This window comes from Dermacentor andersoni, chromosome 2, assembly GCF_023375885.2.
Source record: "Dermacentor andersoni chromosome 2, qqDerAnde1_hic_scaffold, whole genome shotgun sequence".
Taxonomy (NCBI): domain Eukaryota; kingdom Metazoa; phylum Arthropoda; class Arachnida; order Ixodida; family Ixodidae; genus Dermacentor; species Dermacentor andersoni.
The window spans coordinates 151,623,558-151,636,717 of record NC_092815.1 but is presented as its reverse complement, the minus strand read 5'-3'; the positions used below and the strand labels follow the sequence as shown (position 1 = coordinate 151,636,717).

The following is a 13,160-nucleotide window of genomic DNA, read 5'->3' as shown; positions in this document are numbered from 1 at the left end:
GGCGTTTCGCTGCACGTTGCAGTTTGATTAGTAGCGGCTGCTGACGTACTGCGTGTATGCATGTGGTAGCTGCACTTCAGACAAGCGGCAAGAAATCGATATATACATGCCGTATTACAAAAATCAGGTACAAATCTACCGCTGTTGCACTTACGAATTTTGGCAAACAGTTTTTCATTCTAAATTTGCTTTGTTTGCTCTGATGTACCGCTCAAATTTGCATGAGCACGGTTAGGAGACAACGCACTTGGGTAAGATCCTAATGCTGCTGTCAATGTGCACAGGCTGACGTCATTGCGGAGGAATTGCGGAGCACATTCATTGACCAGGTAGGAAGAATGACCTACTTCGACAATTGGACCAGGCAGATGTTTAGGTGGAAGGTCAGTATGGTCATTTATCAAGCGTTCTCTTGAGGCGCGGCAAATTGTTTTTTGGTTTATTTGCGGCGTGCGGTAATCTACTTATATCTCTTCAACTACTGCTGTATGATACGAATCCCATATGATTGCTGCGTGGCATGTGAAGAATACGGATGTAGAATGTCGTGGGGGACTGCTTGTTCTCGATTACCACGGGAAATTGCCGTTTAAATGAAAGGAAGTGTATCCCAGAAGAAGATACACGAAAGGAGCGTCTCCAGAATACTTCGGGTTCTTGTACCAGTGATACTAGTTTTCTTTATTTGAGCGGAGCCTTTTCTTCAACGCACTGAAACGAATACAACAGCTCACTTGTAGCGAATTTTTCTGGGCAACATGTTTCGATATGCACTTGGGTAAATCCGTGAAATTAGGCTCCTCAACGTCTAGGATGGGTATCCCGTATAGGTTGTGTTATGTTACAGTCAGCTTCAGGCAACAAAAATGTGAATCATGACCATCGTGCCTTCATTCATCAACTAAACAGCTGATGAAAACATAGATAATCGGTGTTCAAATTTACAGTAAGTGCCTGTGCTCATAGTTATAGCTTTATTCCCGCGCGTGGTCGCGCTTTGTTTTTATGATGTCTTTGTTTATGGACGCGAAAGGCCAGTATGCTAGTGTAGCGGATCAAGAAATCCGACGAAGTGCATAAGCTTCGTAGCTGATGTAAATATATCTTGTTCCTCTTTTATTTAATTTCATGTTCACTGATCTCGGAACCGAAGCGCTCAAACTTTTTTTATTCAAGTTCTCAAAACGAACAAAGGAATTAGAACGAATTATAACCCAAACAGTGTATTTGTTATTGTTTTTATTATACATTAGAAGATAGTGCCAATAATTTAAAGTATTTCAACTGAATGATTCTATACATAAAAAATGGGCTGCAATAAAAATATATTTCGCGAGAAAGCTGCCAATGCAATCTCACCAATGAGAAAATACGTCCTCCAAGTAGAACAGAACTAAACAGAACTCGTTAATGTAGTAGCAGCTTGTAAATTCAAGTCGTCATCCTGAATAATCAGCAGGAATTCATCAATCCAGCATTATCCTGCTGGTACAAGAAATGCGCAGTATATTGCAGTCACTTGTAATCCATCGCAACTTTTGTAATCGAAGGGCGTTTCAGTTTTGCGAGTGTGTTTAAGTTTTTTATAAGTGTTGTGCCCGATATCAAGAAGTATTTGAACATTGTGAAAGCATAACAGTGGTGAAGATACCATCAGAGAATTTATTCCCAATATCTCTACACATGGCCAATGTCACTGCCACGAACTGCAAGATGACATTTTCGCATAAATAGCGTCACATGGTGCGTTCAACATGACGTATTTACTCGATTTTAACCCGCCCACTGTTTCAACGCGCGCACTCCTTACTTGTCAGAAATGATAATTGCTACGCTTTCGGTTGTAACAGAGGCCCCCCGATTCTATCACTTAAAGAAAGTATCTTAAAGAAAGTATTAGCAGCTTACCACTTCAACAGACGTACTAATAATAATTTGTTATCTTTTGGAAAAATAAAATTCGTTTTACCCGAGGCGCACAAATCGGCCATCAATCATATTTGCTGTTGAAGGCCTCTTTATTGCTATAAACTGCTCTAGGGCATACCTTCATTCCCTTCTGTCACGTTTTATATCGTGCATTTCATAAACACCTCGCAGACCATGGCAGCTTAACTATGTTGTCTAGAAATTGCTACATCCTAATAGCATTACGGAGCCGTCGCAGAGCTGCTACAGCTAATAAAGGCGCAGCTCCGTGTTAAATGGATTTAGTAACACTAATTTCCAGGGCTACTAATGAAAGCTGTTTAGTATTGCGGACGTTGTTTCTCACTCAAGCCTCACACGCCTGTCTTTTAGAAGCAAGCATTTCACAAAAATATGTGATGCGATAGAATACATCAAACACGATACAGCATGGAATAATTTCGTCACATTATTAGGGACAACGCTCACCACCGCTGCATTTGTCCGAGATATGTGTAAATATCGCCCTATATATTATTTCGATAGCAATTACATGGACACTGCGGCAGCATTTCTGCGGCTCTGTCGGCGTCGCAGTTGCCGTCATGTTGCGTATGATGTCCAAGAACGATAACGTCGTCGCCGCGCGCCGTATGGTGTGTGGGCGAGGGAAAGCGTGCGAGGGTGAGCCGAGATGGTGGGCCAGCCTTGTGCAAGCAAGCTCGGAAAGCGGGCAGGAAGCGCACTGTTATCCGGCGGGCGCTAAGCACCATGGGGTAGGGGGGGGGGGGGGGGGGGGGCGCTCTACTGCGACTGCGTACGGCGCGGCCGCGTGGGCCCTACCTACGGGGACCGTCTACGGGGACAGAGTGCGACGAGTGCTGATAGCTTCGTGTGCGCTAAGTTCTCGGCGCTTAGTTAGCGTTGAAGCGAGAGGGTGCACGGAGGTCAGTTCGCTCGCTGCTGCTCCCAAGCTCTCACTCCAGCATTTTGACAGCAAGCGTGCGCGGTCACGGATTGAGATCTGTCCGTATTTTGTTGTGAGCGCTTGACACCAGGCTTGTTAATTTAATTTGTAAACGAATGTTTACAAGTTTGTGCGGCTGATAAGATTACTTTGTATCGCTGTCTACAAATTTTCTACCGCAATCCTGCTTCGCCTTTCGGGCAGAACTGCTACTTTTGATTCCTGAAAGTGCACGGTAATTCCTACGTGGAGGCTCGATAGTGGAAAGAAATATAATTTCATCTGTATTTCTTCAGGTAAAGTAGAATTATAGGGAATGTTTCAATCTTATCAACAGTCATATTTTCCTGAGCTATTCAGCGTAATGCTATAAGATACCTGGATGAAATGGCACGCTTCCATCACAGATGTGCACCACTACAAATGCTTCTGTTTGCATTTTAGGCAAGGTCAATCAACCTGTATTCCTTGTTTCCCCTGCGGCAGTTCTTTCACCAGACAGTTATCGACTACGCGAAGCAGGTGAGCTATGACTTGGTTTCGTTGTCATATTTATCTAATTTATTGAGCGTTTATATAATTCCAATATTATTATTACCATCGTTTATTTGGACTCGTTCAAGTGAATATTTGATGTGGCTTTCTCGTACTGGAGAGGAATAAAAATAATTGACGTACCACCGTAGAACTAGTACAATTCCGTACCGTGGTTAACACGGCTATGTTCCTTCCTAATTTCGATAAAGCATTGATAGGCATGGGGTATTGTGCAAGTGTTACTGTCGATGATTCTTGCAATTCTTAACTCTTAATGAGACATCGAAAGTGCAATAATTGCAGTAGTATCTTCATGTATAATATTTAGAAAGGGTTATAAAGATAATGTTTAAAACGCATTGATGACATCTAAGGCTGCCGTAATCAGCCCTAATGTGAAGAAAGTTTTATTTGTGTATTAGCTCCACGATGGAAAGCACACTGCACATAGATATTTTCAGCTCTTCCACTGTTCTTACAGGTTTTCTGTTTTCTTTTCTGTTTTCTGTTCTTTGTCTAACACAACTGCAGCAATACTAAGGCGTAGATTTGTTCATGGGTACATTAAGAAATAAATTAAATGAAATGAACGAATAAACAAGGGTGTCATTATGAAAAAGTGAGAACAAAGTGCCAAAAGACAAATGGATGAAGCGAAGAAGAAAAAAATATCGGTATTCGTCAACTTTATCCCTTGTGTGCTGGCGCTTTGTTCTTAAGATTATTGTACACCAGCTCGTCCATATTTAGTTCTCTCACACCACTGAGTGGTCGCGTACCGGATTCTCTTTATCCCTGAAAAATAATGATAGTGGGAAATCTTTTTTTTTAATATTGCTACACGTGTGTGGTATATGACTTTTGAACGAGGCGCGTGGGCACCGTCACTCGAGAAAGGAGGAGGAAGAACGAACTGGGCTCGCGCTGTGAATCTAACCGGTTAGCGCTGCAACCGCTGTGCTAAATATAACCTGTAAATAGTTGCTCGTCTTACTGACTCGTCCTTCGCGTAACATTGTGGTGGAGGTGGGACGTTCCCCGTCCTCGCCACCGAGCCCCGAAGCGGCCGCACCGTCGTGTTCTCAGCCATGGCTTCCGATGGAACCACCCCGTCGCCACCCATGCCTGCAGCGCCAACCACAACGTAGGTTACGGCTCCTAGTCGCCATGATCCTGGGACAATCTCTTCCCGAAATGACGTTCACGTGGACGACTGGCTCAGCATGTATGCGCGTGTTAGCCAAAGCCACCACTGGGACCCTACCATCATGCTTGCCAATGTGATCTTTTATCTGGACGGGACACCGCGTGTCTGGTTTCGCACGTACAAGATCGAGCTCTCCAGCTGGGACATTTTCAAAGAGCGGCAAGTTATTCATCAGGAAGGAAACAAAATGCTCGCCAGAGGCATTGTGATACCCTCGTCGAGTCCTTGGGCGTCACTGATCGTGCTCGTCAAAAAGAAAGATGACACATGGCGTTTCTGCGTTGATTACCACCACCTAAACCGAATTGCTAAAAAGGACGTTTACCCTTTACCTCGAATCGACGACGCTCTCGATCGTCTGCACGGTGTCAAATACTTTTCATCCATCGACCTTTGATATGGTTTTTGGCAGATTTCCGTCGATGAGCAAGACAAGACCGCTTTCGTCACTCCAGATGGCCTCTACCAAATTAAGATTATGCCGTTCGGTTCATGCAATGCCCCCGAAACGTTCGAACGGATGATCGACTCTCTGCTTCAAGGTTTCAAATGGTCAACTTGCCGTTGTTACCTCGACGACGTCCTTTTGTTGTCTCCTACATTTCAGACGCACCTTGAGTGCGTCGCAGCTATCGTTGACGTCTTCCGCAAGGCTCGGCTCCAATTAAACTCATCGAAGTGCCACTTCGGGCGCCGACAGTTTACAGTGCTAGGCGATCTCGTCGATGCTTCCGGAGTACAACTTGACCCAGAGAAGGTTTGAGCAGCAACGGCGTTTCCTGTACCGCAGTCTGTTAAAGACGTCCGTAGTTTTGTTGGGCTCTGTTTTTTTTTCCCGACGGTTCGTGAAAGATTTCGCCGCTATGGCTCGACCACTCACTGAACTTCTGAAGAAAGACGTGCCTTTTACGTAGGGTTTCCCTCAGGCTGCCCCATTTTCACGATTGTCACCAATCCACCGGTCTAGGCCCACTTTGACCCGTACACACCTATAGAGGTCCGAACCGATGGTAGTGGTTATGGTATCGGCGACGTCTTATCGCAACGGCAACACGGACACGACCGCCTTATAACCTACGCTAGCCGGCTTCTAACAACTGCAGAGCTCAACTATTCGATTTCCTAGCGCGAATGCCTTGCCTTTCGTCTGGGCTGTTTCAAAGTTCCGCCTATATTTATATGGCAAGCCCTTCTCAGTAATCACAGGCCATCATGCGCTCTGTTGGCTTTCGTCGCTCAAGGATCCTACTGGCCGGCTAGGTCGTTGGGCCCTCCGACTACACGAATATCCCTACACAGTGACTTACAAGTCGGGACGCCACACCAGGAGTCAGATAGCCTCTCTCGCTACCCAGTCAAAGACGCGACCTCTATGTCTGATACAGACACCGACGCCTGTGTTTTCTGTCTTTGCACTGCTCCGTGTCACCGACGAGCTGCACCGTGACCCGTCCTTGCGTATCATCAATGACCGCCTGGAATCGTCACTTGCCGACAGTTTCCTTCGCTTATTCACACTTCAAGATAGCGTACTCCAACGCCACAACGTTCACCCCGATGGCCCTACATTACTCCTTGTGATCCCTAAACACCTCCGCTCGGCTGTTCTCCACGAACTTCATGACCTCCCCACTGCCGGTCACATGGGTGTGTCACATGCCTACGACCGGATCCATCGACGCTTCCTTTGGCCAGGGCTTGCTCGCTCCGTTCGAAGATACGTAGCGGCGTGTGAGAAATGCCAGCGACGCAGGACACCATCGACGCTCCCTGCTGGGTACTTTCAACCGCTCGACATTCCCGCGGCACCATTATTTCGGGTTGCTTTGGACTTACTTGGCCATTTTCCTCTTTCTACCTCTGGGAACAGGTGGATCGCTGTGGCCACGGTTTACGCCACGCGCTTCGCCATCATCCTAGCGCTTCTTACAAGCTGCGCCACAGATGTCGCCGATTTTCCCCTGCACAACGTGATTTTATTACATGGACCTCCTCGACAACCTCTCACAGACCCTGGCCGGACATTCCTATCAAAAGTTATCGCGGACGTCCTGCAGTCTTGTGCGACGAGGCACAAGTTATCCATGTCTTAGAATCCACAAACAGATGGCCTCACGGAGCGTCACAATCGCACTCTCACACACATTCTCGCAAAATATGTCTCTTCAGACCACGTTGACTGGGACCTTGCTCTACCGTTTGTCACATTTGCTTATAATTCTACGCGCCGCGGCACAGCCGATTATTCTCAATTTTTCTTTCTGTTTGGCCGAGAAACAGCACTGCCCCTCGACACAACCCTCTATGTTCACGCGACACCGACCAGTGAATATGCACTTGAAGCCATCGCCCGCTGTGCCCACGCAAGAGAAATTCCCCCTGACCACCTTCTAAAATCCCAATAGAGTCAAAGGCACACCTTTGAGCTACGACCGGCGACACCGAGACGTACACTTCCCGTCTGGTTCTTTGGTGCTTCTATGGTCCCCGTAGTGTCAGGTTGGCCTGTCATAAAAACTGCTGTCTCGTTACCCAGACCCATACCGAGGGCTTCGGGCAGTGACTCCCGTCGCCTACGAGTTCGCCGCTGACGCCCCATCTGCTTCCCAGTCCAGTGATATCGTGCACGTTACATGACTGAAGCAGTATCATCCTCCCAGTGATGACATTTCGACGCACCGGGACGTTGCTTCTGCCGCTGGAGGATTATGCTACACGCGTATGGTATTTGTTTGTTTCAACGAGGCGCGTGGGTGCCATCACTCGAGAAAAGACGAGGAAGAACGAACTGGGCTCGCGATTTGAATCTAACCGGTCGGCGCTGCGACCGCTGTTGTAAATATAGCCTGTAAATAGTAACAATATTGTTGGCAGGAATGAATTTAACAGCATGAAACAGGACGCCGACAGAGGAGCAGTAAAGTAGGTACAGCGGTTGTCTTGTTCTGATTTTGGTTGCTTTGCGAGACCACTTATTGCACAAGTTCCCGTAAAATATTTTATCTATGTTTTGTACCATAACTATTTTTGTCGGCCGGGTTCCTCAAGAAGTTTCATGTTTTGTAATTACACTGTGCATGAAAAATTTACTTGTGCGACCTTAGATTGATCGTGCAAATATACGTACCCTTTTGTTTTCAATTAGAACCTCTTTCCTGTCTCTTTTCCTCATGTGCTATATTAACGGGAACTGCTCCAACGCTTTATGTGTGCCGGTGTGCGTATGCATGCACTGCCTCTAGGCCATATGCATATGTCCGAATTAAGTCACTAACTCCAAACTTTCAGTGATACGCAATCTTTCAGTCAATTCAATTTCGGTCATCCCAGAGAGAGATGTTGCTTCAAGGTATAATTAAAAAAGAGCCAAATAAAGCATACTTAAGTGGGCTCTTCGTAGGTTAAGGATAAGGATAACAGGTTAAGGTTAAGGATAACAGGCATGTTTTATCAAATTTAGAATACAAGCATACACACATAACTTGTGCAGGCGTGTTGGGTTAGCTTGTAGCCACTACAAAAAACCGTGCCGCAAAATTGCTCGAAGAGCTAGGGGCTGGCTTATCAAGAACGCAAATATGACCATTACACTTCAATTGAGCAGCGACATTTCATACATTTTCAGAGCTTAAAAGAAATGAGAAAATAAAGAGACGAATTACTGAAGGACCTACCACATCCAGCGTCCTACCTGTCCTTTTTTTTATTACGGTAATGCAACGTAACCGAAATGGATTGTTTATACCTACCAACCTGTCAACCCTGAAACACGTAAAACACAGAAGAGACTACCCGAATGAGGAGTGCTGGGGGTGGATGCTATTCAGATTTTGTTTTTTTAGTTTTCGCGGGGCGCGAACCCTTTGTGGGATACACACGCATTTTATTACGATGATTTACGTTTAAATACAGCGCACACTCCACAATAAATTATGCACGGAATTAAACTGACAAAAGCTACTTTGATGTTACCGATTTCATCTGGCATAGAAACTTGTTTTATTAAACCTGCATGAATAAAAAATCCCTCTGTTGTTCTTTGAGCATTTCGTTATTCAAGTGAGTATCTAGTTATACGGTACAGAACTTTGCACAAAATTTGACGCAGCTGTCGTAAGATTGTAAAACAATCACAAATTCGTAAACATTAAGAAAAATTCGAGAGAGTTGAACAGCATGATTGTTAAAGTGATGCCAAGTGTGATTTCGCACTCCCTCAGATGCAGACAAAATTGCAAAACGTGAATTCTTCGCTGGACATTTTCCTGAAAGCGAGCGCCTTCGTCGGGTCTGCGTGGAGCGACCCAAAGCAGAACATCCTGGAAGACCAGAGGTGCGCAGTTCGTCTTTCTTGTGTACTAAATAAAACTTCAGTTCAAAGAATTGAATCAGAAAAGTTGGTGGCTTTTAGTTCCAGCGTTTTAAACAACATTGAGATGTATAGGATGATGGGCAATACATTGGTCTATGAAATAAGGGTCATGACCTCGACTCCACACTTATATAATGTTAAAAAACTGTGAGTTTCAAGAATCATGCTGCTTAATCAAACAGTCAAGCTGTGTATTACTTGTTTATCTTTCTTTTCCTAGTTTTTGCGTATACGTAAAGAGTTTGTCTATGGAAGTAGTTAATATAGCTTTATGTATATTGCTCGTGTGTCTCTCGCATATTTATTTTTCGTTGTTTAATTATGTTCACCTAAAAACTCATTATGCGTAATATTGGCATGCATACCAGTGTAACTATACATATATGTATATCGGTATCTACTTGATTGTTGCGTGTGGAAAGCACCCGAATACTTTTACTAAATACACTGTATTTCCTTTAAGTTGTGCTGCAATGGTAAATTGTGCAGTGCGTAGCTCCCTGAAGCCACGTATTGCTTTTTTGGCCATGCTCCAAAGCATGATACTAAAGGCTCTATAACGTAAAACTATTCCAACCTTTTCTATTTCGTTTCTACCATCAGCCATCCATGATTGGTCAAATTTTTTGCCGGGCCACCCACACTTCGCTTGTCTGTCACGCAACGTCAAAAAAACCGTCAAAGCTCCTCAACCGATATAAAGTTTATACTTCGATTAAGCATGATTAGACCGAAGAAAAAAAAAATGTATTTCCGATCCTGCGCCTTTTCCGCGATCAGCCCTCCGCAATTGGTCAAACGTTCGCGTTCTGTGCACTCTTCACGTATCTATCACGCGACGTCACAATACAGCGAAAACTCTTTGCGTAAAAGTGATGTGTAGGCAGTAAATATGTATTAATGTGCCGAACAAAACTGGGCCTGCATTCACAAAACGTTCTTACGCTTAAAGCGTTCATGCCAGCCAACAGTGATGCAGGATATATTATTAGCGAAGGCTATCACCCAAAGAATAAAATAATTTACGAACGAAAAGCTTTGCGAGTTCGGCCCCTGATTTCTTTTTCAGAATAGCCGTAGACTGTCCCGGTCGGAAATAAATAGAAGATGGCTGGCCGTGATTTTTCTGGCACTGGATGCTCGAGCTTGCCAGGGAGAATGTATTTATTTGCCAATAATAAGATTTCTTGCGTGGCTGTATAACGTTCTCGAGACCTTTTAGCACGTACACGACATCGCTCTGCCAAATTTTCTTCGCTTAGGACCCATTTTGGCTTCATTCTTACGCTTCCGTTGCACGCCGCCGCGATTTTCTACCATTCACTGAAAGCTAAACAAGATGCGGGCCAGCAGCATACGCTGGGACCCCCTTCCTCATCAGGTTATCTACTGTCACTAGCCTATAGCAGGTACCATGAACACCCTCTCCACTTTGGCGTGCTCCTCGCCTCGGGTCAGCCACTTAGATAAGCAAAACCTGTCAAGCAAGGCAAAGAAATTTGCCTTAAAGCAAACAAAAATGACCTCCTCTAAACGAACAAAGCGTTTCATTGGCCTGTTCTAAGAAGGATGCGAGCCAACGCCAGATGCTTGCATCGGTGGTCACGTAAGCTTGACGTCAGGAGGTTGGAACAGTTTTATCTTATACGGTCCTATATGTTGATAGAAAAACATGGTCATAGGGGCTGGAGGAGTAAGAATAAGTACAAGAAATTGAAAGAATTTTTTGGCAGAAATGACTAAATGGTTCGACGTCTCGTCTGTTCTAGTGTACACCTTTTTGAACTTATCCCTAGGTGGAATAAGTGTAGCCTCCATAAATCTTGCCGAAATCTCGGCAGAACTCAATACAAAAGGTCCTTACTGAAAAAAAAAAATACATATTCTTGACTTCGCGGTACTGTTTGTAATAAAGTGGTGACGAAAATTTCTAGTTTGATGTTCTCTATGCTTGTAATTTCGAACAGAAATGTCTATGCTCGCAGGAGTGAAGTAAGCGAGCGGAAATATGGCATCCTGAATAATACTCTTCGATTATAGTTCCTGCATGCTTCGAAAGATAGCAAAAATCCTTTGTGTGTAGCGTTCAAGTAAAAAACTAGCCTGCAGCTTCGGGAGAACTCAAGATTGCGTCTACTACAAAGGTGCAGTTTCATCGTAACCATCTCCTTTTAAATAGCCAGTGCTTTACCGTTAACCGCACCGCAGGTGACAAGCAGTGCTATATGTGCCCCCTACTAAATTACCTTATAAAAGACAGTGTTTGCATCAATTCCTTCCATCTTGCAGACACGCATCGACTCTGTTTAACACCGATTGCCTCCACTGGCCTCAGCACGAAACTGTCGGTGAGTCGGTTCTTGGCCTCCCTAAATCTGTTAAAGATGGCGAAAAGCGGACTGACCTGTGCAGTGACTGCCAATGCAAACTTGTGGGCACAAGCTCACCAACTCAAAACCAATGTGCCTATATTTCGCCGTAGTCACAATGCACGCGCATCCGTAGCCCTCTTCCCAATGACCACTTCCCTCTGATAGCCCTCACGCTTATAGCCATATTGTTAGTGGCATCACAAAAGAGACACAAATGAAGTTATCTGTATTTGCGCAGAAAGAAATTATAGAAAAAGAAACACTCCGAACCCCCATGCACTGAGGCAGGAAACCAAACGCAATCTCTGATCAGGTTATCTTGCAAGAAAATTAGTGATTTACCGGGTCCTTGTGCCGAATTTAGCCAAGGTAAAGAAATAGGCGAAGCACTCTAGCAGGACGTCACAAAATTCTGGTTCCTGCAGCTGCATAAAACAAGTGCTGCTTATTTAATCCAGATTAGGTAACCGCCTTTGCAAGTATTAACCTTAGGGCAAAAATTTCCAACAGAAAGTTGTGGAGCGTTTTAGGAAAGATCTAAACCAGCAGCGTCTGACTTCCTACTTGATACGGCACTATTTTTTGTTTCCTGAAGGAAGGTTGCGAACTGGGGGGGGTGAAGAAAAGGATGTGATATGCGCGATTGCAGTGGTCTGAAATGTTCCGGATCAGAACGAATAGCGAATTTGTCCTGGTGAGCTGTCGCTTAAGATGTCAGAGGGCAGCTTTACCCAGCGCAAACGGTAGCGATCGCTAACGCAAATCCCGCGGCCGACGCCTGCGTCGTTACCCTGTCACAATTTAAGTGGCAGCAGACCAGGCTAGATGCGCTGTTCGTTAATACACGAAGCAGAGGCGGGCGTTTCACAGGCTTTTTTTATCTGATATTTTGCGGACTTCCTTTTGGACGCAAAAAAAAAAAATGAATATGCAACAAGCAAGTAGCTGCCGAATTAGGTGTTTCCACAAACGCTCTATATACAACTTTCTGTTTGGAAGTTTTGCCGCATAACTTGCGAGATCGGGTAAATATACACAACTCACAGGTGAATCATCCCCGTAATTACGCACAATTAAGACGCAAATAAAGGCAATATAAGAAAACGCGTGACTCACTCAAGACAATAGCCAACAGCAACTATTTCATCGCGTCTTCTTAGAGCGCGTAGGTATATTTTTAAGCCTTGGCTAAAGTTAGCTTAGGCAACTGGTACATGTGGCATATCACATCGGCAACGAAACACTTCATGATCAATCTCTTCTTTGAAACAGATGACGTGAGTGGGATCGGGAACATGTAGTTCAGCATGCGATGCGGAATCATGTTTGACAAGTTTCTCAAAAAAGTCGCAGTTTCGCCCGAAAGGCAAATCACCAATTGCCATAGCAAATTAGCGGACAGCTGTACGAAGTGAGGGTAGTAGTTTGTTCCGCAGCATAAACTTGTAAACATAGGGTTACTAACTAAATTATCAAGCATGGTGTCACGCGCTCACAAGCATGTCACTCGATGACCGCGGAAACTCGCTATCAAAACCTTCGGGTGAGCAAGCGGCAGTAGCACCGAGCGAATCAACATTGCGTCGCCTCTCGCATCAACGCGAACAAAGCCGCGAAAACACAGCGCATGACGGACTCTGTGCCCGTTGCTGACAGCTTTCAAGATTCAACCGGCCCGGGCCGCCCTAGTACAATTCCTCCCCCCCCCCCCCCGCTACCCTTCCTCCGAGCCTTGCGTGCGACACGGTATGGCGTGGTTCCTCCCGCTTTCCTCCCTTTCATGCGCGAGATTGAGCC

At 45.1% G+C, this 13,160-nt stretch overlaps 1 protein-coding gene across 1 annotated transcript in view; it reads left to right on the top strand.

Annotated features, from left to right (window-relative positions):
- Positions 1 to 13,160, top strand: part of LOC126540937 (neprilysin-1-like) — an 88,088-nt gene that overhangs the window by 38,484 nt on the left and 36,444 nt on the right. The window contains exons 9-12 of the mRNA XM_072286175.1: positions 285 to 383; positions 3,320 to 3,397; positions 8,840 to 8,952; positions 11,281 to 11,339. Coding sequence (XP_072142276.1) covers positions 285 to 383; positions 3,320 to 3,397; positions 8,840 to 8,952; positions 11,281 to 11,339 — 349 coding nt within the window. The remainder of the gene's footprint in view (positions 1 to 284; positions 384 to 3,319; positions 3,398 to 8,839; positions 8,953 to 11,280; positions 11,340 to 13,160) is intronic.